Source organism: Trichoderma camerunense (assembly GCF_050948025.1).
Source record: "Trichoderma camerunense strain CBS 138272 chromosome Unknown V8C40scaffold_1, whole genome shotgun sequence".
Classification (NCBI taxonomy): domain Eukaryota; kingdom Fungi; phylum Ascomycota; class Sordariomycetes; order Hypocreales; family Hypocreaceae; genus Trichoderma; species Trichoderma camerunense.
In genome coordinates this window covers 1,188,153-1,209,006 of record NW_028145369.1, presented here as the reverse complement: position 1 = coordinate 1,209,006, position 20,854 = coordinate 1,188,153, and the positions used below count along the sequence as shown (strand labels likewise).

At 50.1% G+C, this 20,854-nt stretch overlaps 9 protein-coding genes across 9 annotated transcripts; 4 read left to right on the top strand and 5 right to left on the bottom strand.

Annotated features, from left to right (window-relative positions):
- Positions 1–1,778: 1,778 nt before the first annotated feature.
- V8C40DRAFT_229692 (cysteine hydrolase family protein) lies at positions 1,779–3,341 on the top strand. The gene is made up of 2 exons (XM_083212537.1): positions 1,779–2,722; positions 2,773–3,341. The coding sequence occupies exon 1, from the start codon at positions 1,839–1,841 to the stop codon at positions 2,718–2,720; it is 882 nt and encodes a 293-aa protein (XP_083078987.1). The 5' UTR covers positions 1,779–1,838; the 3' UTR covers positions 2,721–2,722; positions 2,773–3,341.
- On the bottom strand, positions 2,738–4,301 carry V8C40DRAFT_229690 (uncharacterized protein). The gene has a single exon (XM_083212536.1). It carries the CDS (start codon positions 3,971–3,973, stop codon positions 2,897–2,899), a length of 1,077 nt encoding a protein of 358 aa, XP_083078986.1. The 5' UTR covers positions 3,974–4,301; the 3' UTR covers positions 2,738–2,896.
- Positions 4,302–4,462: 161 nt separating this feature from the next.
- V8C40DRAFT_229688 (uncharacterized protein) lies at positions 4,463–6,061 on the bottom strand. Its single transcript, XM_083212535.1, has one exon. It carries the CDS (start codon positions 5,965–5,967, stop codon positions 4,699–4,701), a length of 1,269 nt encoding a protein of 422 aa, XP_083078985.1. The 5' UTR covers positions 5,968–6,061; the 3' UTR covers positions 4,463–4,698.
- A 335-nt stretch (positions 6,062–6,396) lies between these two features.
- On the top strand, positions 6,397–7,993 carry V8C40DRAFT_260334 (WD40-repeat-containing domain protein; the record flags this gene model as incomplete). Its single annotated transcript, XM_083219125.1, has 2 exons — positions 6,397–6,916; positions 6,975–7,993. 2 exons carry the CDS (start codon positions 6,397–6,399, stop codon positions 7,991–7,993), a joined length of 1,539 nt encoding a protein of 512 aa, XP_083078984.1.
- A 265-nt stretch (positions 7,994–8,258) lies between these two features.
- V8C40DRAFT_229686 (glucosamine 6-phosphate N-acetyltransferase) lies at positions 8,259–9,109 on the bottom strand. Its single transcript, XM_083212534.1, has 2 exons — positions 8,675–9,109; positions 8,259–8,614 (listed from the first exon to the last, which is right to left on the bottom strand). The coding sequence occupies exons 1-2, from the start codon at positions 8,956–8,958 to the stop codon at positions 8,374–8,376; spliced, it is 525 nt and encodes a 174-aa protein (XP_083078983.1). The 5' UTR covers positions 8,959–9,109; the 3' UTR covers positions 8,259–8,373.
- Positions 9,110–10,706: 1,597 nt separating this feature from the next.
- On the top strand, positions 10,707–16,114 carry V8C40DRAFT_229681 (uncharacterized protein). The gene is made up of 5 exons (XM_083212533.1): positions 10,707–12,005; positions 12,067–12,164; positions 12,221–12,658; positions 12,729–15,413; positions 15,471–16,114. Exons 1-5 carry the CDS (start codon positions 11,204–11,206, stop codon positions 15,702–15,704), a joined length of 4,257 nt encoding a protein of 1,418 aa, XP_083078982.1. The 5' UTR covers positions 10,707–11,203; the 3' UTR covers positions 15,705–16,114.
- Positions 15,989–17,053, bottom strand: V8C40DRAFT_7711 (uncharacterized protein). The gene has a single exon (XM_083223412.1). The coding sequence runs from the start codon at positions 16,909–16,911 to the stop codon at positions 16,273–16,275; it is 639 nt and encodes a 212-aa protein (XP_083078981.1). The 5' UTR covers positions 16,912–17,053; the 3' UTR covers positions 15,989–16,272.
- Positions 17,054–18,588: 1,535 nt separating this feature from the next.
- Positions 18,589–19,600, top strand: V8C40DRAFT_229677 (NADH-ubiquinone oxidoreductase subunit GRIM-19). The gene is made up of 4 exons (XM_083212532.1): positions 18,589–18,809; positions 18,998–19,104; positions 19,200–19,352; positions 19,417–19,600. Exons 1-4 carry the CDS (start codon positions 18,759–18,761, stop codon positions 19,460–19,462), a joined length of 357 nt encoding a protein of 118 aa, XP_083078980.1. The 5' UTR covers positions 18,589–18,758; the 3' UTR covers positions 19,463–19,600.
- A 143-nt stretch (positions 19,601–19,743) lies between these two features.
- Positions 19,744–20,720, bottom strand: V8C40DRAFT_272043 (uncharacterized protein; the record flags this gene model as incomplete). The annotated part of the gene is made up of 2 exons (XM_083220312.1): positions 19,744–20,591; positions 20,651–20,720. 2 exons carry the CDS (start codon positions 20,718–20,720, stop codon positions 19,744–19,746), a joined length of 918 nt encoding a protein of 305 aa, XP_083078979.1.
- Positions 20,721–20,854: the final 134 nt, after the last annotated feature.

Genomic DNA, 20,854 nt, shown 5'->3' with positions numbered 1-20,854 from the left:
TTGCCTAGGATAATGCAAGTTTAGTTTGCTTTTTTTCCCTCCCAGCCGGTTGACTCACATGACGCCACGACTGGATGTGAAGCAAGAGGCTGCATGGGGAAATTGCAGTGAAAGCCATCAAGGGGAGACTTCTCGCATGAAGGCTTGTCAGAGAAGGAGCTTTTCGCGAGATGTTCAAGCCAATGGCTGGTATTTTTAGTTGACCGGCTTCAGGGTCACAGAACTTCCCTCGACGCTAAATCACCGCCAGGGGTGTCTCATTGGCCCATGAGAAAAGAGGAGAGAACTTGCTCAGGCCATAAACGTCTGTAGGCTGTTCCACAATCAACCCAAGTGCGTCTTGGCGACAGCTGTGGCTTTTAGAGCTGAGATCCCTGCTCTCTCAAGAGCTTCCCGATATCCCCGCCGGCATGGTACAATTAGCTCCGGTTGGGCGTCTCGAACCTGGTTTTGGTGTTTTTTTCTTTTGTTTTCTCCCTCACTGTTTTCTTCGTGCTTTGATTTCTCCTTTTCTTTTTGGACTAGTACTGGTGAGGCTGAAGTTTGGGCTGCGTGATGAGACCGTTTCCGGCTAGGGGTGGTGGAGATGGGCAGACCGGTGAGCGTCCGGCATTGAACAAGATGAACCAGGTTTGACAAGAAAGGTACAAGCCGGTATTAGTACTGATGTTCCCTTCGGTAGTTTTGAAGCGTGCAATGAGTTGCATTGAATAGTAGAACAAGCTTGGTTGGTGATGGTAGCTTACCCCTTACAGAGTCAGAGCCAACTAGTAGCAACAGCTTGAACTCTTTTCCATCGACCAACTGGGCCTTTCAGGAGAGTTCCCCCGAATCGTTCGGCATTGATCTCCCCGCCCAGATACAAAGTCAAAACATTGCAAGGAGTCGGACGATCACTCCATGATTCTACCAGGGGGTTTTCTAGCTGCAGTCAACCCATGTTCCGGGCAGGACACGAGGCGTACGCCAAATGCACTGTGCGGCCTAGATTTAGGTACCTTTCCGGGTTGAACTGAGCGCTGCAATCTCGTCTCAGTCCTGCAATCCCGAGGTGGGGATTCAGCTTTCACGGCTTTCACGTGTTTTGATGGTTAGCTCAAGATGAGTGGGCTCTTTGCAACCTAGAGTTGCATGCTGGTGTTGTTTTGAGGCCAAGACGGCATGACACGCATTGCCTAAAAGAACATTGAATATGGAAGCTACAGCTCTAAGAGGCTGTTGGTAGTCTCTGTTATTACCCTACAATATCCGTGAAGTGGTAAGGAGCCACTCTGATTGCATGTGTAGATCGATATCAATGTCATGAAAGAGTGATAATGTATTTACTTGATAGCTGTTAATCTCCAGTCAACTCGATTAAGCTATTGCATATAGCCTAATAAGAATACATATACATATATTGCTGCGGGACGACGTTTTCAACCCCACCATAAGCTTTCAGTTATCAGAGTGAGATCGAGACGCATACGTGAATGTTCAAGATGATCATGAAAATAAATTGAGTCAGCTACTGCCTCCATCAAGCATATTTTATCCTCGGCTAGGCAGTACCTTAAAATGTGATAGGCTACCCATCTTCCATGATCCTCATACGATATATGACCTTCTCCTAACCACCTGCGCAATTGGGCCAAGTCGAGTGTACCAAGTGGGCTCCAGCTCTAGCTCAATCGAACTCGATCTTATCATTGTGTTGGTTGCAAGATATTGATTAAGCCGAATACCGATCTAGTCAAGATGTCCACGTCGTTGGGCGGGGTCAATTCATGAATGTGCCCGCGATATGATTCCTCGTGACGCGGGATCGAACATCAAGACACCAATCAAGCTCATATAAAATGTCACAGAAATATCCCTGGCCGGGCGCTTCAATCGCGCCAATTCCCGCCAAGAGCAACACGGCTCTTCTCATCATACACAGCCAGTACGGGTATCGCGACGTTTCTGCATGGGGAGATGGCGCCTCTAACCCTGGCTACGAGAACAATGTCTCCAGTCTCATTGCCAAATTCCGCAGTATTTTTGCGGCTACTCCTCAGGGCGAGAGGCCGGTCATTATCCACGTCCAATTCAAGACTGTGTGGACCGACTCTCCCCTCTTCACAGGCAAAGTCGGTCCCTATGGCGTGAATGGCGAGGAGAAACGTGCCATAGATTTCCTAGAATGCTCAGTTCCGCTGATACAGAGACGGGAAGGTCCCGTCTTTGTGTACACGTTTGATGAACCCGATGCTCCGCCTCCGCCACCCAAAGCAGATGATCCTCCTCGTCCAGTTTCAGACGAGATCTTGATGACGTCTCATGGCCACAGTGTGTTCATCAATACGCCTCTGCAGCATTTGTTGAACACGAAGGGCATCAAAACGCTGCTTATTGCCGGGATTCCGACAGATCACGCCGTTAGCACGGCTGTGCGCTCAGCTCAGAATCTTGCTCTTACCGGGAAGTGGGGAGGCCGAGGCAATATGGATGATGTTGCACTATCTTCTTTATGGACCGATGGATCTGGAGTGTATGCATCTTTGGAGAAGGCCGATGGCGGACAGAGTGAGCTTGTGGTTGACATGCCTCGAATCATCCTTGTTCACGACGCAACGAGAACGTTTGGGAAAGGAGGAGTGGATGCTGAAACAGTCCATCGCGTGCATGTAGAAAGCTTGAAGGAGTTTGCTGAAGTACGAAGTACTTCCGAAGTCATCAGCGCACTGAGTCAAGAATAAAGGTGAGACACACAGAAGCGGTAATGGCGCTTAACTACTAAATCATTCAAAGAATTCCCGCCTGAGCTGGAGTTGAATATACTCTAACTAGTCTCTAATTTATCATGCCACGCTGACGTGAAATATTCTATATCCTATAGATTTTTTGTACCCAAATAGATGAGGCCCAGACAAATTCAGGCAAAGTTTGGACGCTGATCAACCTCTCGTGGAGTGACATCGAACTTGTCAACGTGATCCTTGTATACCTTTTCATTACAAGTAGGGACGCAAGGGCTCATGGACCAGGCTGTCCCGGAAACAGAGGCATCGAGCTCAAGATTCCATTGCTTCACAAGATCTGTGCATTGGCCGCCCTTGAATCGGATGACTTTGATCAGCGGCCTTTCCTTCTTCACATACTCTAATATCTCGTCAAACGTGCCCATATTGTTATAGAGCTCGTAGATGCGATTGTTTTCGATAAGAAGCTCTAGGCAAGTGATGTTGGTAAAAAGCCTAAGGGCCTTCATTATCGTGTCATGAGCCCATCGGAGCTTTGGTGTGAAGCTGCCGTCAGCGTGTCGGTCGCAGACAATCACCCCGGGTACATTGTAGCAACGTTTAACCCTGCAATTCAAGACTTTATCATCGAATCTCAAGGTCAAGACTCTGACACTCTCTCCAATACTGCCACCAAGAAGCATGCTGCTTGTGCAATCGGACATCAAAAATTCCTCCTCGTCTCCGCGTGGGATCTCGCCAAATTCTCTAGTAATGACCACCTGTAATCGTCTCTGACGCCAGTAGGCAAGGCTTCCCTCTTCCCACATCTGTTTGCAGGACATCATCAGGTTGAAAACGCTGAAATAAGGCCTATTGCTACGAATGCCTCCGTGCAGTCGCTGGTAAGACCAGAGCTGCTCGATTCTGCCGAGGCACGCTGCGTATTTGTCCCACGGAATTTTCTTATTTGGCCAGTGAGATTTGGGACTCTTGTTGAAGTGAACGAAGTGCATGAGAGCAAGAGTAAAGGGATTCTCATTGTCATGTCTCTCTTCGTAGTCTTTGATGACCATGAGCAGATCAAAGTCTCGCTCTTCCCATAGCTCATTAAAGATCTTGAGGCGAACCTCTAGTGGCATCTTTAAGAGATGCAGTCTTGGTAAAAGTGGTAGAGGCTGGTTTTGACGGCCTCCTTGCTGGGGTGCAGCTACGCTAGTGGAAGCTCGTTGATTTCGGTTATTGATAGAGAGTTGATTATTGTGAGACATTTTATATAGTGATAGACAATAAAATGCTACAGTAAGCTTAAAGGACAGTGTTATTCTAATTCAGTGTTCATGAATTGTGAAGGGTATTCACTCAATGCCAAACAAAGAACGGCTGTATTATTGAAGTGAAGATGGCAATAACATCGCGGGACAACACAGAATTAAATAGTACATGGAAACATTTGGACAAGGCTGCTTGGGCAATACCTGAGAGGGTGTGATTGCATGTCTCTCGTGCAGTAGATGGATGCATATAAAAAGCAAGGTTACGATGGCACAGTGCGAGAATCCCGAATGGGGGAGCTCGGGGAGGTATTGAGCTGAAGTCCTTTTGCCCCCGGTGCATTAGATCCAATCAAAGCATCCCACCTGGCGGTTGGGAGGAATCGAGTGAAACATACATACGCATGGATTCTATCGCACATAGGCGAGGTAATACTACTGCTGCAGCTGCACAATAGTTCCATGCTTTGTTGGAGTCTATGATGGTATAAGAGGGACTGAGCATTGTCTATTTATGTCTATCTATGGCTCATATCAAAGAGTGCCATGTATACGGAGTAAAATTCGGGGGCATAAAGTCGTAAATGTTGTTGGTACATGTATATATGATACAGGCTGAAGTCATCCCTTCGCGGCGCATGTAGGTGGGTAAAGACTCGACCAGAGGCAGTACTGAGGTGTAAATCATTAAAAAGAGAAGAGAGGAGATGTCGTTAGATGAGTTAAAAGGAATAGTCCTTCAGACGGTCCTGTGATGATTGTACAATCGTCTTTTCGACTTCTTCCAGCCTCCGCATCAATGCGCCGTCATACGGAGGTGACTCCATCATGGCCATGACAAAGGGACCTTGGCCACCCCAAGTACAAGCGTGCAGCTGATTGCGCAATTGCGAAATGAGGCTATTCACCTTCTTGTTCGTGAATAGGCCTGCAGAGTTCATCTCCATCAGCATGTCAAGCGCAGAGTTGGCATCACCGAAGCGGTGCCAGTGAATCTCTGCCAACTTGGAGTAAAACGGCGTGGAGACACCGAGCACAAACGATGGTAAGCCAAGCTCTTTGATGCGGGGGAGAATCTGAAAGATGTACGGAGACGGGCGAGCAAAAGCCGTGTCGAAGAGATTGAGAGCCGTGCTGAGGAATCGCGAATACAGCGGCCCGTGGATGCTCATGACCCGCTCCTCATCCTGCGAGGCCATTTCCGATGCCGATTGCTCTCCTTCGCCCTCCAACAGAGCAGTTTGCTTCTTGGTTTTTCTGCCCTTCGAGGCGTCTGACCGCTTTGCCTGTGCTATATGTAGCTTCTCGGGCAGAGAAAAAACTTCCTTCTCCATCACACTCCACAGCTCGGCATCAGTTTTGCATTCCTTCATCAGAGTTTCCACTCTCTCGCACTCTTCGCTCCTCGCAAGCTCCCGCTCCGCACGCTCTGCCCATGTCGCCTCATCAGCACCATCCAGCTCCATCATCTGGGCATCCTGTCCCGAGTCCGAATCCCGAGGCTTGACTTCATACAGGCCGAGTGCAACTTGCGCAGCGTTTTGGAGCGATCTGGGATACCGGCTCAGGAACTTCTCCCGGAAGTCAGTGATGCGGGCCTTTTCCTCGAGTGAGCGAGCCGAGCCAGGGCTGTCCTTTTCGCTGCTCGTGGGTGCATCGCTGAGGTTTTGAAGCCCATCTTGCAGATGCCGGATAGGACTCCTTCTCTTTGCAGGCGGCATTTTCCCCTCGGCGATTTCATGGAAAATCCCCTTGAAGATCTGAGCTTCTGAGGGCGTGATGGTAGAGACACGTTCCGCTTCGATGTTGGCCAGCTCTTGGTCTCCAGACTCCCATTGGAAGGGAATGGCATTATCTGCAGGCCTTTTCACCCGGCGTGCAGAGTGAGCCAAACGGACGAGATTCAGCGCAACAAAGGGTCCTCGGACAACCCGTCGAAGAGTCTGTGTTTGATACAGGAATGGAAGCATTGTTGAAGCCATTGTTGGCATGAGAATATTTTATGATGCCCAAACCTGCTCTTTCGATACTCGAGTCTTTTGAAAAATCAGATGCAGCGACTGAGGATTCAAAGTCTTTTACACGGCTAAACCCCGGTGAATGGCGCTCACGATTTTGCTCTCGATGATGCTCTGATTCCTAAGAAGAGCGCTGCACGTCCCACTAAATTAGGGATGATTGATGCGCGTGACTTCGCGCCAGAACAATTAACGGCCCAGACGCGGTACCACGCGACGAGCTTCCGGTTCAGCTCCAAATTCAACCCGCCTCACCCATCGCTCACCTTTTGGCTGCACTTATACCAGCGACCAACTTTTTGTCATCTAGTGCTTTTCACTTGCACGAACTCGATTCTTCAATCCCCTTTTTTTTTCTTTTGTACTTTTCTCTTCGAGCATCTGCAATCCCATCACGGAACCATGGCGCCAAAGAACGAAGGAGATGGGCTCAGCGCCTTCGAGCGGCGGCGTCTCGAGAACATTGCTGCGAACAAGGCGCTTCTTTCCGAAATTTCTGTCACTGCAAAAAAGATCATACCCGACAAGCCGGTATCAAAGTCCTCAACCCCACGAAAGAGAGTCAAGGCAGAGCCGGTCGTCAGAGAGCCTCGTCGGGGCACGCGCATGAGCTCCCGTCTTGCCGGTGTTGCTGCCGATGATGAGGTCTTGAAACGGAAGCTGGAAGTGGAGGCTGAGCATCAGGCCGAGCAGGTCAAAGCAAAGAGGCTTCGTATCGGCGACGATATGAATCTAGGTGACATTATCGTGGACGGCAAAAAATACACAAGCAGCATGGACGGCCTAAAGGGCATCTTTCGAGGTGCACAGCCGGGTGTACGGACCTTTGAGTACGACGCAAAGGAGGCCACAGATGGTGACCTAAAAGAATTACGACAGCGAATGAATGGCTTGAAGCTTTACGAGCATTGGATTCCCAATGGTAAGTTTCCTAGAATTGGTCTCTGAATCGCAACTCTGACACCCAATCCCTCCTATAGACATCAAAATCACACCCCAAAGAGTGTATGCGCTGGGTTTCCATCCAACAGAAGACAAGCCAATTGTGTTTGCGGGCGATAAAGAAGGTGCCATGGGCGTTTTCGACGCTTCTCAAACTGCTCCCGAGGTGACCGATGACGACGACGATATCCCGGATCCCGTCATTTCTGCATTCAAGACACACGCAAGGACGATTACATCCTTTGCATTCTCCCCGATTGACGCGAATGCCGTATTTTCTGCATCATACGATTCTTCAATACGAAAACTGGATTTGGAAAAGGGCGTCTCTGTCCAAGTCTTCGCGCCCGAGAACGCTTATGAAGACTTGCCAATATCGGCTCTAGAAGTTCCTGCTGCGGAACCCAACTTGCTTTACTTCTCGACTTTAGATGGATCAGTGGGCCGTTATGATACCAGGGCACCGGGAAGCCAAGAGCTGTGGGCTCTATCCGAACAGAAAATTGGAGGATTCTCTATGCATCCTCTACATCCCTACCTTCTGGCCACTGCATCTCTTGATAGAACCATGAAGGTGTGGGATCTCCGGAAGATGAGTGGGAAGGGCGATTTGAGGCACCCATCGTTGCTCGGAGAACATGAATCACGGCTGTCTGTCTCTCATGCTTCATGGAGTGCAGGTGGTCATGTCGCAACGTCATCATATGATGACACAATCAAGATATATGACTTCTCCGAAGCCTCAAAGTGGAAGCCTGGTCAGAGTATCGACGCAAAGGCCATGGAACCCGCACACACCGTTCGTCATAACAATCAGACGGGTAGGTGGGTGACCATCCTGAAGCCACAATGGCAGAAGAATCCGAAAGACGGGATTCAAAAATTCACAATCGGCAATATGAACCGATTTGTTGATGTATACGCTTCGGACGGGAGTCAACTGGCTCAACTGGGAGGAGACGGTATTTCTGCTGTTCCAGCTGTGGCTCACTTCCATCCAACTATGGATTGGGTAGCTGGCGGAACGGCAAGCGGCAAGCTGTGCCTATGGCAGTAGATGAACTTGGGATGTCTAGAAACACTTACAAAAAGGATTGCTTTGGTTTTGTCACTTGTTGTTAATAATTACGCACTGACGAAGAGGTAGCTCTGTCTCGGTTATAGCTTTATCTCGGCTATATCATTAGAGATATCGTCGACAACGGCGGGGGAATCGTTGCCATTGATGAATAAATGCGGGGTCTACTCCTTGACCCGCCGACTTGGATTTCTAGATCTGTACATAGGTAGCTGGCAACGGATGGAAGAGCATGAATTAGAACTTTGTTCAATGTATACATGTAATGATTTTCTCTATAGGAGATGCAGGCTGCTCAATATTATTGCTATTCCGCCGTCTATGAGGGTTTGGTTGCTTATTGGTGATTCAGGCGTCGTTTAGTTCTCCTTTCCCTGCTCCTCGAATACGGCCTGCATTTCCGTGCTACTGACTTCGAAACCGCATTTCTCGTAAAACGGAATGTTGTGTTGACTGCAGTTGAGTTGTGTCTTCCGGCATCCTACATTCTTGGCCACCGAGTTCAAGGCGCCGAGCATGTAGAAGCCCAGCCTCTTTCCTTGATAGTCTTTAGAGATGCAAATCTCCTCAATGTGGCCGACAGTGGTGCGGTTTTGAATGCTTTTATTGTATTACTGTTAGAAACAAGAAAAAAGCATCCAGGTTCCAGAAATAACTTACAATTTCTTCTCAGCAATCACAGCACCTGTTCCTACAATCTTGCCCTCATGCTCAATAACAAGATAGTAGTAGGGGCCTTTGCCGCCAGTGTCCATCTCATCGTATCGCTCGTTGAATTCCTGCTCTGTGACATTGGCCATCCATGTCAAATCACGGAGGCATTCAAGAAATCCCTTGGCATAATCTGCCTTTTCTAGAGGTCGGATGCTGAATCCCTCTGGTAGAGCCGCAACGGCGTCGCTAGACAAGAGGGATGCGGGGAATATGGGGCTTTGGGAGGACATCGTAAGAAGCTTATTAAAGGGCTTTGTAGACAGGGTGAAAGTAAAGCACTCGCTGGGACAGAATTCTATATAGAATTGGACGTTCAAGAAGTTGGCGATATCATTGATTTTGGGATCAGCATAAGCAAGCTATTGAGTTGTATTTGATCTGTGACGTTACATATGAATGCTATCCCCCGCGTACTTGCGTAGTGCCTGCTCTGGACTGTACGCTAATCACTGTGCCCCATTAACTATCTCGCGATAATCTGCATTCATTCACTTAAACATTGAAGTCTAAAAGACTATATCACGGCTGTAACGTGTCTGTCTGTCGGATAAAATACTCAGTGTCTTGTTCACTATGCCTAAGGAGAAAACGAAACGGTTTATAACTGTAGATAGGCCGATGACGGAGCTTCGCAAAGCGGCGAGGCTCATCCCGTGATATAGCGGGAGTGGCAGCTTAGTAGTGCCCGACTTATTCGAGATGGAACATTTGAAGGCGCCCAGCTAAATTAGAAAGCTAAGGTAGGCGGGAGAAGCCTTCGCCTTCACCTTCACCAAAAGGTCATCCGACTGATCCGATTGAACAAGAAATGCATGTTTTCATTCTTCCGCTTCTGGTAACTGTTCATGGGAGCAAAAGCAAGCACTGATTTCTGTGGCGCCGGGACTCCAGATGAGTCAGCTCAGAATGCAAAAGCTTAAGTGCATTACTCGACAAATAAGATGGAGTCTGGCTCACGTTGGAGGTGTAAATGTCGGATGATTATCTGAGCTGCAGAATTACTACTACTACTAGGTATATTATCCAAACAACAAGGGATATAAATGTAGACATAAGAAAAGGCGAAAACGAAAACGAAAGGCTGAGACAGAAAAGGGAAGCCCAGAGGTGGTGGCACGGCATAGGCCAAGTCCGCCTTGCTCGGCCTAAAGCGGCAGCGTTACCCCTGTGCTGTGCAGCTGTGCACCTTGGTAGCACTTCTGACCCTTTTTTTTTCGATTCGTACTCGTAATACATAGAAAGATGCAAAGCTAGGTACTAAGGCGTAAGGATATGAGGCAGTGCAAGTCTGTGATTTGAATAAAGGAAGTCTTTTTGCCGCCACCTGGTATTAGAGTGGTCACTTACAGTACGGTAGATAAGGTACTTAGGAACATGAGCCTCATCACTTGCAAACATGTACAGCGCATCATTTCTGATCCATAGAACCAAATGCTGGCAGAATAGTCAAGAGTCCAAGCAAGTATGAGTCGGTAATCCGTCACCTGTTTCAGAGAGCTCCGGTGCGCATTTCTTTATTTACAGCGCACGTCATCGTCAATCCCCATGGCCTGTACATGATCATATCACATGGGGGACGTGAGTGGAGGCAGAGCCACGGGCTGGACTAAGACGCCGATGAGTGTGACTTGTGTCGCCGCCGGGCCATTGCGCAGCGTGTAAATGATAAACGGCCTGTCCTCGATTGGCCTGTGCATGAGAATATTACCTCTGACATTGACATTGACATTACCTCTACATTACACACCGAGTGAGTACGACACATGCAGAGGAACTCATCACAAGATAACGAACAAGTGAGTGCGGCATCTCCCTTGCATTGCGCCTTTATCGATAAGTGCTCCCTTGGCGAATCGCCAGCTGCCAGTGCCTTCCAAGGTTAGTGCTGGAACCTGCCGCCACGGTACCTGTACGATCGGACTACATGAGCAGCCGCTCATCTGATTTGAAGCCTCCTCCCTCTGACGTACCTCGTTACCTCTACACCAAGTCCTACGGCGCTAATTCGACCTACAATCACGCAGGGGGCCTGTGTATAATAGCGAGCGGTGTACCAAACCTGGAGTGCGAGCGCAAGTACCCAATAGGTACATCCAGGTAGCCGGCAGTCCGCGAACCTTATCAGGTACTAATTCGATGCAGCCATACATGAGCGGCTCCCGCTTCACCACTTCAACAACCTCGCACGAATCACCTCAGCGCTGAGTGGACGCAAGACGCAGATCCTCAAGCAGCCTTCAGCACGGTATCTGTCTGCCGAGTGCTGCCTCGCATAATCTTAGGCGGTTGGCGGAGCTGGCGGTTGCCTGGCCGTTTGATCGCGGCTGCACGTCTTCCGTCATCCTGCAACTCTGTCTCTGTGCTGACCCGCGGCCCATTGGAAACCTAATCCCAAGCCTTCTTCTCAAGTCTCCGCATCTCCAGGCAGCTTTAGCTATCTAGGCTGAGACTTGGTTTTTCTGCCTTTTGGCCAATATGGCTACAACTCCCACTCCCCGCCACATCAGCCTGGACGGCCAGGACCATGTCGAGCTGCCGCAGACGACGCACGACGACCCGACACCGACACCGACAGCTGAGCTCCCTGAACCTCTCCAAGGCAGCGACGACGAGACAAGCGAAAATGCCGACCTCGCCAAGCCCAGCCCCATGGCTGTGAATATGAACCAGAGCATCTTTGGCTTGATCGCCGCCGCCGGCTCGAGGGTCGACTTCAACACGCGATTCGACGACGGCAGCAGCGACGAGGACGAAGGCGGCAGCTTGAAACCCATCAACTTGCGACACCGAGACCTTTCACAAACGGCCATCTTCGGGTCATTGCCGCCCAAGGATAAGAGACTGGGACACAAGCAGCAGGTTCCCGGTCACCGGCTATTAAAGTCGTTTGCTTCGTTGCCCAAGAGGAAGAGCAGGACGGGAACAGGCTCCGGCTCTGGCCGGCTGTGGGAACCAACCCAAGAGGTGGACGAGCAGAGCGAGCCTAGTGAACCATCCTCCCCCAAAATGCCCTCACAGCATCCCGACGAAGAGGACGTTCGAATAGCGCCCGTCATGAGCAGAATGCTGGAAGCCAGGGCTGAAATGGCCAGCCGGTCTAGCTTCGATATCGAAAGAGACTCATCTGGCCCGGATCGCACAGATGAAGGGGAGGCAGAAGACGAGGCAGAAGACGAAGCAGAGGGCGACGAAGATGATGAAGAGGAGGATACCACAGCGCTGGCAAAGAAGTTGATGGAAATATTCGGGTTTGACGAACCAGAGCGAGTCATAGAAGGTATGTCTACTCTACGTTGCTCCTTGCCCCGAAATCGATACTGATAAACTGCCATGTGTAGAGTATCCCTGTTGGCTGCTCCAACAAGTAATGCTTCAAGGTTTCCTTTACATCACTTCCAAGCACATTTGCTTCTATGCGTACTTTCCAAAGAAGACGGTAAGATGGCCGTGTCAAGAAGTGTATTGCTCAACTTGGCTGACTGGTCTGTATAGCACACTGTCGCCAAATCTGGTTATCTCTCAAAAAGTGGAAAACGGAACCCAAAGTACAACCGTTACTGGTTTCGCCTTAAAGGCGATGTTCTATCGTACTACCAAGATGCCACAAATTTGTACTTCCCGCATGGCCATATTGACCTTAGCTTCGGCATCTCTGCCAGCATCACCGACGAAGACAAGGAGGGCGTGCACTTTTCGGTGGTGACGAGCCACCGTACCTACAACTTCAGAGCCGAAAGTGCACCAAGTGCAAAGGAGTGGGTGAAGAGCCTGCAAAGGGTCATTTTCCGAAGCCACAATGATGGTGACAGTGTTAAAATATCTTTGCCCATTGATAACATCATTGACATCGAAGACACCCAGATGATGGAATTTTCAGACACTTGCAAGATTCAAGTCATCGATAGCGATGAAACTTTTACAATCAACGAGGTCAGTTTGTTCAATGGAGCCCCATTCTGCGGGGTTTGCAACTTGCAATTCTAACATGTGTAATGCACAGTATTTCTTTTCATTCTTTACCTTTGGCAAAGAAGCCATAGAGGTCATCAAGCTCTTGGTAGAGAATGCATCTGCCGAGGGTCCAACCGCTGGTAAAGCCATTGCCGCTCAGGAAGGAGAATCTTCAGACCAGTCTTCATCACCCCGCGTCTCTGGTGGCGCATTCCGAAATCTAGCCCGCGTCGATAGCGCACTCACAACCAAGTTCCTGGGCCCTGCACAAGGAGTTGTTTCTTCAACATCGCCTGGTTCAACAAGTCCTAGCCCACACCCCAGCGCCGATGAGGAAGGTGTGCTGAGCTTAAAGAGCTCTCGGGGCAGAGGATCCAGCGACAACAGAGGAGAAGACAGTGACCGGCACGCAGAAGAAAGAACATCATCGCGAATAATGGAATCATCCGAGTCCAATCTGTATTCCTCAATGGAAGAGCCGAGCTTTGCCAGTCTCACCCAATCTGCGTTTGAAGATCCTTCTGCAAGCCAAATTCTGAGGGGCAGCGATGTCTTCCAAAGTCCAACGATGAGACACTCACAAACTTCTAGTCGCGACTACACCGAGGCCAAGAACAAGACTCTCGAGTCAAAGCAAGGGCAGCAGGCCTCGTCGACAGATAGTCAGAACGAGGAATCAGCCTATACCGGGCCTGTTGAACCCCCACGAACTTCGACACCAACATTACAGAGTATCACCAAGATGGGAGCATATCCTCTACAGCGCGCGGGTGCGTTTGCTGATTACCTCAACAAGACGGGTAAACGAATGAGCACTCTCCTTGCCACCGAGTCTATGGGCTATGTTGAAAAGGTGTCTGGTATGTGGAAAGGCGAGCGCAAGCACTACGATGAACCAGCCGGTTTACGACCCGACGAAGATGAGCTGGAAGAGGATGATGATGGCCAGATCCAAACTTCTAACGAGCGGTTTCGAGCCCATTTCGCACTCCCAGAGACAGAAAGACTGCAGGCCACATACTTTGGTTACATCATGCGTGTCTTGCCGCTGTATGGCAAGATTTACCTAAGCGGCCGGTATTTCTGCTTTCGAAGCTTGCTTCCTGGGACTCGTACCAAGTTGATTCTACCCTTGAAGGATATCGAAAACGCACACAAGGAGAAGGGCTTCCGTTTTGGATACTCTGGCTTGGTTGTGGTTATCCGTGGACATGAAGAGCTCTTCTTTGAGTTCCGACAGGCCGAGATTCGCGACGATTGTGCAGTGACACTACTCCAATGCCTGGAAACCGATCGTCATCTTCAAGAATCCGTGATTCTAGAGAAAGAATACAGAGATGTGGCAAATGCTGCTGTTGCAGAGCGAGATGCTTTGAAAATAGCAACAGGGGACATGTTCGCGGATCGTGAGCCTCAGCTAGCCCAATCGACCGCGTCGCTGTCTCAGGCTCCACATATCATGGGGGATGACCTGGAAACCTCAATGATTCAGTTCAAGTCGCCTCATCCCATGAAAATCACATGCCTGACAATTGGCTCCAGGGGCGATGTTCAGCCTTACATCGCGCTATGTAAGGGACTGCTCGCAGACGGCCACAAGCCACGGATTGCCACTCATGCCGAGTTTCAGGGGTGGATTGAATCTCACGGTATTGAATTTGCATGTGTCGAAGGTGACCCCGGTGAACTCATGCGTCTCTGCATTGAAAATGGAACGTTCACCCTTTCATTTCTTCGAGAAGCTAATGCGACCTTCCGAGGCTGGCTCGATGACCTTCTCGACTCCGCATACAAGGCTTGTGAAGGGTCTGAGCTTCTCATTGAGTCGCCGTCTGCCATGGCAGGAATCCATATCGCAGAGAAGCTTGGCATTCCGTATTTCAGAGCATTCACAATGCCGTGGACGAGGACAAGAGCGTATCCCCACGCCTTCATTATGCCAGAGAATAAAATGGGTGGTGCCTATAATTACATGACTTATGTCATGTTTGACAACATCTTCTGGAAGGCTACCGCGCATCAGGTCAACAGATGGAGAAACAAGACGCTCGGATTACCAAACACTGGCTTGGAGAAAATGCAGCCCAACAAGGTACCGTTCCTTTACAACTTTAGCCCGAGTGTTGTTGCGCCGCCTCTGGATTTCTCAGACTGGGTCAGAGTCACCGGCTACTGGTTCTTAGATGAAGGCGGTGACTATGAGCCTCCTCAAGAGCTCCGAGACTTTATCGCAAAGGCAAGGGCCGACGGCAAGAAGATTGTCTATGTTGGCTTTGGCTCCATCATTGTCAACGACCCGGCAAAGATGACCCAGGAGGTGATTGATGCCATCCTCAAAGCCGATGTTCGATGTATCCTGTCCAAGGGATGGTCAGATCGCATAACTACTGGAAGAGACGAGCCCACCGGGCCACCTATGGCAGAACCAGTGATGCCGCCCGAGATCCATGTCATCAAGTCAGCTCCCCATGACTGGCTGTTCCGTCAAATTGATGCGGCAGCGCATCACGGTGGATCCGGTACCACTGGTGCCAGTTTGAGAGCTGGCATACCAACCATCATCCGGCCATTCTTTGGAGACCAGTTCTTCTTTGCAAGCCGCGTGGAAGATTTGGGCGTTGGTGTGTGGGTTAAGAAATGGGGAACCAAATCTTTCGGCCGGGCTCTTTGGGAGGTAACGCGTAACGAGCGGATGATTGTCAAGGCCCGGCTCCTAGGTGAACAGATTCGCAAGGTAGGGAGAACTACCCCTTCGTTTTGAAATATGCCCTTTGTGCTAACAATCTTGTAGGAGAGTGGCGTCGAAACTGCCATTCAGTCGATATACCGAGACATGGAATATGCAAAGAGCTTGATCAAGCATACAGATGGACACTTAGAAACTGAAGAAGACGAGGACACGGAAGAAAGCTGGACATTTGTCCGAGGCGACGAGCCAGATCCGGATGTGATTACGACCAAGTTGAGCGAGGGATTGGATGGCGTGGCATTGGGTAACAATAGCAAGGCGTCGGGCAAGGCATGAGATGAATGATTTTCTTTCTCTTTCCGCTCTCTTTCTTTTTTTTTTTCTTTTTGACGAAACGAAGCTATGTTTATTTTTGGGATTGTTTTTGGATGAATGGAGGTGCAGCAGGATTTGCTTTTTTTCTTTTGCTACATAAAGCCTAGAACAGGTGCTTTTTAATGCTCTGCATATGTGTGTTCTCTTCTCTTCCTGCTTTCTATGGATTGGATATGGCTATCCTTCCTTGTTTGGATGGATGGGGAGCGAGATGGAACGATAATGTGATTGATTGCTGGTTTCATGGCTGGAATAGATTGTGCGCGCTATAGAATGAAGAGTGCAAATCGTATGGTCACAGTACTTCTATACGTGGTTATAGCGAAAGTAGTGGTCAAATCGATGGATTAATAATATTCATGATTCATAAATGAGCATTTCGCTGTCGTAAACTGTCATCAAGCAATCCCATAATGCTGAGAGCAAGTAATTACACCCGAAATCCTGTCCCCATACGCCGGCTTCAGTAAATAGAAGAATATCCAAAAACAACAAGAGAAGAGGTGGAAATGAACGCCGCCGAACCCTATTATACGCATAAATCTGTCGCTTGGCGTGTTCGCGAAGCAAGCAAATCGCCGTCCTTGGCAGTGCGCTTATCCACGAAGTCTGCCAGCGGTCGGGAATTGGCAACAGCCTCCCACACGTCCAGGAACGCATCCTCCATGCCATCAGTCGTTGGATCTCGGTCCTTGTAGACAATACGGCCCTGCGCATCCCTGACAGCCTGGCCGTTGGCATCGACAACAGGCTCGTTCAGGAGGAGAAAGAACTCGGGCCAGTCCCGCCAGGGCGAAGTCTCCAGTGCCGTCCTCCAGATGCCATCTGTGTGAGCGATGATGGCATCCTCCCATCGAGCCGTCATGTGAAGGCATTCGCGGTACCAGTCCATCATCCCCTGCATGTCGGCGCGCCACCAGCCGCCAAGGATGGTGCCGCCAGGCAGAATCAGCTGCCTCGAGATGACCCAGCGGGCTAGAGCGGGCCAAAAGACGTTTTGTAGGACATCGAGCTTCTGCTGACGTGTGACACCAAAGTCGCCAACCCGTAAAACGTAGATGCGATCGGTTTGGGAGGCGTATACCCAGTCAAGGTCCCGATGGGCTGTATCGCCATCCATGGGACTCTTGTGAGTCGGATACGGAATCCGTTGAAAGCTTCCGTACATGATGCAATGTTGAATGCTGGTAGTGCCGCTTTCCTTTCTCTTTTTCTTCTCTTATTTCTGTCGTATTGCGTCTTCTTCCCCTATCAATGGGTAGTGCAATGATGATCCATGAATGGTTGAAGACAAGATGATGGATCCAGTAACATGCGTTTGAAGGTAGGACAGACGGCGCAATGTGACGCTGCAAAGAGAAGAGGTAAAAAGAGAACAGAAAAGAGTTGGGTATTTCTGAATTAAGTCAAAAAGAAAAACAAGAAAACAAAGAAAGGAATCACATAGAGTTCATGCAAAAACGGGGACTGAGTCTTTTTCATCAGAGCGCCGTGGCCATCACCCCATATCACCCCCTTAGGCGTCCAACAACCTGCTACGCAAACAAGGCAAAACCCAAGCAGGCACAAAGGGTAGCATCAAGCCAGCCAGGGATGGCAGTCCGGGGAGACGTGAAAAAGGCCCATCTCATACGTCGATCCGCGGCGCAGTGCCGTCCAAGCTAGGGCCGCAGGCAGAAGCAGAAGCGGCGAATAGCGGGTATGATCGGGATGAAAGCGGAAATGGCTTGGCCAGACATTTGAGCTGTGGCGAAAGTCTTGCGATATGAGTCGAGAGCGGGGCCCAGCAATAGAGGCCAGTGTCAAGGCTTGTGGAGACGAGGGCGAGATGAGGCTGGGCACAAGGGATTGATTGATTGAGTCGTTTGGTTCATCGGATGCTGCGTTACATGGCCAGCGAGAATATGACGAGAGTCCAGCCACCGAGGCCGGCAAAGTGAGCCTGTGGGCATTAGAAACGGACCAGGACTCCACACCACTCCGTCGTCGGGCAGACGCGCGGAGTAATACAGGCGCAAGAAACAGGCCCTTGCACAATGCATTGGGGCACCATCTTGATGCTCGTGAGGGTCCCCGGGATAGTTTCACCTGCGGGAGGCTTGAGCCGGCACCAGATACTGTAGATAAGACGGCGGCTCATTACGCAGGGGGATGAGCAATTGATTCGAACCAAGCTAGTTTTCCGACTGCGGTTGGCGATTCCAAGTGGCCGAAGCCAGGCCGGGCGACCAAGAGAGAATGTGGCTGCTGCGGCGCAACTTTCTGGCTGTCTCAATCGCGTGCTGGAACAAGGTCCAAGGATGATGATGCCTAAGGATCCGTAGATGCCATTCGCTCGAGGACTAAGGCATGGACGCATGTCGAGTCAGCGGCACTGCATAGCATGTTGCAGCTGTCCATTCATGCTTGTTTGCCTCTGTCTTGCATCTCTCTCTGCCCCTCGTCGTGTGGTTTGCCTTTGTTTGCCGAGCCATGAAGAGGAATCTGCTGCGGGATGAATCCAATGCCCCTGCTCACTGAGTTTTTAGATTCAACTACTGGCATGTGAAAAAGAGAGAAACACGGAACCGGCACTCAAACAATCTTGGACTTCATCATAGACGCAAAGCAAATCCATGAACACGAAGCAAATCAGATGATGATGAATGGATTGGATTTTGTATGCAGAGCCATATACTTTGCCAGTACCTGATAAGATAGCCCTCCCGCCCTTTGCTAAGCATGCAATTGGCAGCCAGACACTCCTTCCCTCTTGCCGTGGACAATGAAGCTGTGCCCCACCAAAAAACCACATTATGTAATCCCACCGTCAACCTCTGAGGAGGCTCTCACGGAAAACAGCCCTCACCATAGCTTTTGGCGCCAGACGACATCGAATCTCCCCTGCAAACGGCGTGCAGCAGCGGTATCCCGACCGGCCTCAATCTCGACTGACGAGGCGACTCTCCGATTACTCAGCGCATACCGCGATTGACCCAGTCTCTGTCCCGGCTCGACCGCAACAAACCGTCCATCATGGCCCAAGATATGCCCCCTCGGGGCGGGTACGAGCCCGTCCAGTACAAGGTGCGTTGCTTCAGGGCTTCTGCTGGTAGTGGTGGTCGATTGTCATTGCTTTCACCATCTTCCTCAGTGCAGGATTGGGTGTGCGAATCCGCATTGGGGGAATCGCAAGGCTGCATCAATCGCGAGAGATATATGGCTTGGCAGCTTCAAGAAGTCAGACAATGGGCAAGGCTAACATTTCTGCTTAGCGAAACCTTCCCGCCAAGGGCTTCCGACCTGGAATTCTCCTCCTCGGCATGGGCGCCGTCATGGGCTACGGCTGGTACAAGCTGGTTGGCGGTATTCGAGAGGCCAAGTATGTCTCTCTCCCCTCTTCATATTACTCAATGCAGCGATTTCTACCCCTAAATACAAGGAAAAGGGTTCGCAAACTGACATTGTCCCCTTTAGTGAGCTTGCTCGTGAAAAGATGTGGGCGCGAATCCACCTAATTCCCCTCCTGCAGGCCGAAGAGGACCGTGACCAGGTGCGACGATACTGGGCCGACCAGAAGCGCGAGAAGGAGCTGTTGGGCGAGAACACAAAGGTCTACAACAGCGACAGGTGCGTCTTTTACAGTGTTATCAAGTTGAGATTTATGGAGGGTTTGCTAACAGGCAGCATATAGATTCGTGCGACCAACATTTGCCGTATCCCCGGCTCCTTCGAAATAAATAGACTGAGGACGCAAGGGTGGACGAATTGGAATTTTGTATATATACCACTATGAGTGCATGCCACTTGTCGTTGGCTCGACTCTGTGAACAAGAATGAGAAGAAAAAATCCGAATCATGAGAAGGCGTGGCGAATATCTTGCTGGTCTCGTTTGTGCCAAGATGCTTCTATCTATGTTTCGAAAGAAAAGGGATAAACTCCAAAGTATAGCTGATATTACAGATGAAATTCACGCCAAAACTGTCACCAAGGAGGCAATATCATTACACCCCCCTCAGCTTACTCGACATCAACACCAACCTCCTTCACTGTCCACTCCCACAACCTCTTGGCCAACTCGTCACTACGACACTTTGCATCCCCGCTATGAGGTACTCCAACTGGTTCAAAAAGAGCCGTCTTATCGTTAACCTTGCCTCTGACCTCCCCAGACGTCGCCGCCCACAGCGTATTATACGCTCCCTCGCGAGGCGTCAGCATCCCCAGCGGAGCATTGAAAAAGATGAGTATCCTGTCAAACAACCCCAACCCCGTAACCATCTCCGTCTTGACCACACCAGGGTGAACAGCCACGCTCGTAATCTGCGGGTACCGTTTGCCCAGCTCCCGCGCCAGCAGCAGGTTAGCCAGCTTGCTCTGCCCGTAGCGCGCCCACTTGCCCAGCAGCAAATTATCCTGCTTGGATTTCAGGCCGTCAAAGTCGATTCCGTTGAGCGGGTGCGTGAAGTATCCCAGCGAAGTCACCGTCACGTACCGCACGTCTGCGTCCGGAACTTCTTTAGCTGTTCGTAACATGATGGGCAGAAGACGGAGCAGCAGCGCCGTGTTGCCGACGTGGTTGGTTCCGAACTGGATCTCGTAGCCATCTTTTGTGAGGCCAGGCGGGACGGCCAAGATTCCTGCGTTGGCGATGAAGATGTCCAGACGGTTGTGATGGAATTTTGCTGCGGCGTCGCGGATGCTGGCGAGATTGTCGAGCTCGCAGGGGAGGAATGTGATGTTGGAAGGGGTGGCACACTGCGATATGACTTGTGCGGCGGACTTTTCGTTGCGGCCGGTGAAGTAGATGTGTTCGGGGCTGTGTTTCGAGAGTTCAAGGATGGTGGTTTTGCCAATACCACTTGTGCCTATTTTGGGTTTCATGGTCAATTCTTGTTCATTGGGTTCGACAAGATGGGACTTTTACCTCCAGTGATGAGAATGACTTTGCCTGAGAGGTTGGGCACGTCAGTGTCGGGATCGAATTCAAGGCCCATCGTGTAATATCAAACGTTCTCAAGACAGTAGCCTATTAAAAGAAAAGAGAGATATGATTGTGAGTATAGTATGCCAACCTTTTGAGCAAACAATTCTTCACTTCTTGAGCTCTCCTTATATACACTTCACCGTC

Bases quoted from the DNA above. Each gene is read 5' to 3' on its own strand.
- V8C40DRAFT_229686 (XM_083212534.1), bottom strand. From the start codon at position 8,958: ATGTCCTCCCAAAGCCCCATATTCCCCGCATCCCTCTTGTCTAGCGAC. The intron at 8,615-8,674 runs GTAAGTTATTTC...ATACAATAAAAG, and splicing joins GTGATTGCTGAGAAGAAATT to CATTCAAAACCGCACCACTG.
- V8C40DRAFT_229688 (XM_083212535.1), bottom strand. From the start codon at position 5,967: ATGCCAACAATGGCTTCAACAATGCTTCCATTCCTGTATCAAACACAG.
- V8C40DRAFT_7711 (XM_083223412.1), bottom strand. From the start codon at position 16,911: ATGTACGGAAGCTTTCAACGGATTCCGTATCCGACTCACAAGAGTCCC.
- V8C40DRAFT_229677 (XM_083212532.1), top strand. From the start codon at position 18,759: ATGGCCCAAGATATGCCCCCTCGGGGCGGGTACGAGCCCGTCCAGTAC. The intron at 19,105-19,199 runs GTATGTCTCTCT...TGTCCCCTTTAG, and splicing joins GGCGGTATTCGAGAGGCCAA to TGAGCTTGCTCGTGAAAAGA. The intron at 19,353-19,416 runs GTGCGTCTTTTA...GGCAGCATATAG, and splicing joins AAGGTCTACAACAGCGACAG to ATTCGTGCGACCAACATTTG.
- V8C40DRAFT_229681 (XM_083212533.1), top strand. From the start codon at position 11,204: ATGGCTACAACTCCCACTCCCCGCCACATCAGCCTGGACGGCCAGGAC. The intron at 12,165-12,220 runs GTAAGATGGCCG...TGGTCTGTATAG, and splicing joins CGTACTTTCCAAAGAAGACG to CACACTGTCGCCAAATCTGG. The intron at 12,659-12,728 runs GTCAGTTTGTTC...TGTAATGCACAG, and splicing joins AAACTTTTACAATCAACGAG to TATTTCTTTTCATTCTTTAC.
- V8C40DRAFT_229692 (XM_083212537.1), top strand. From the start codon at position 1,839: ATGTCACAGAAATATCCCTGGCCGGGCGCTTCAATCGCGCCAATTCCC.
- V8C40DRAFT_229690 (XM_083212536.1), bottom strand. From the start codon at position 3,973: ATGTCTCACAATAATCAACTCTCTATCAATAACCGAAATCAACGAGCT.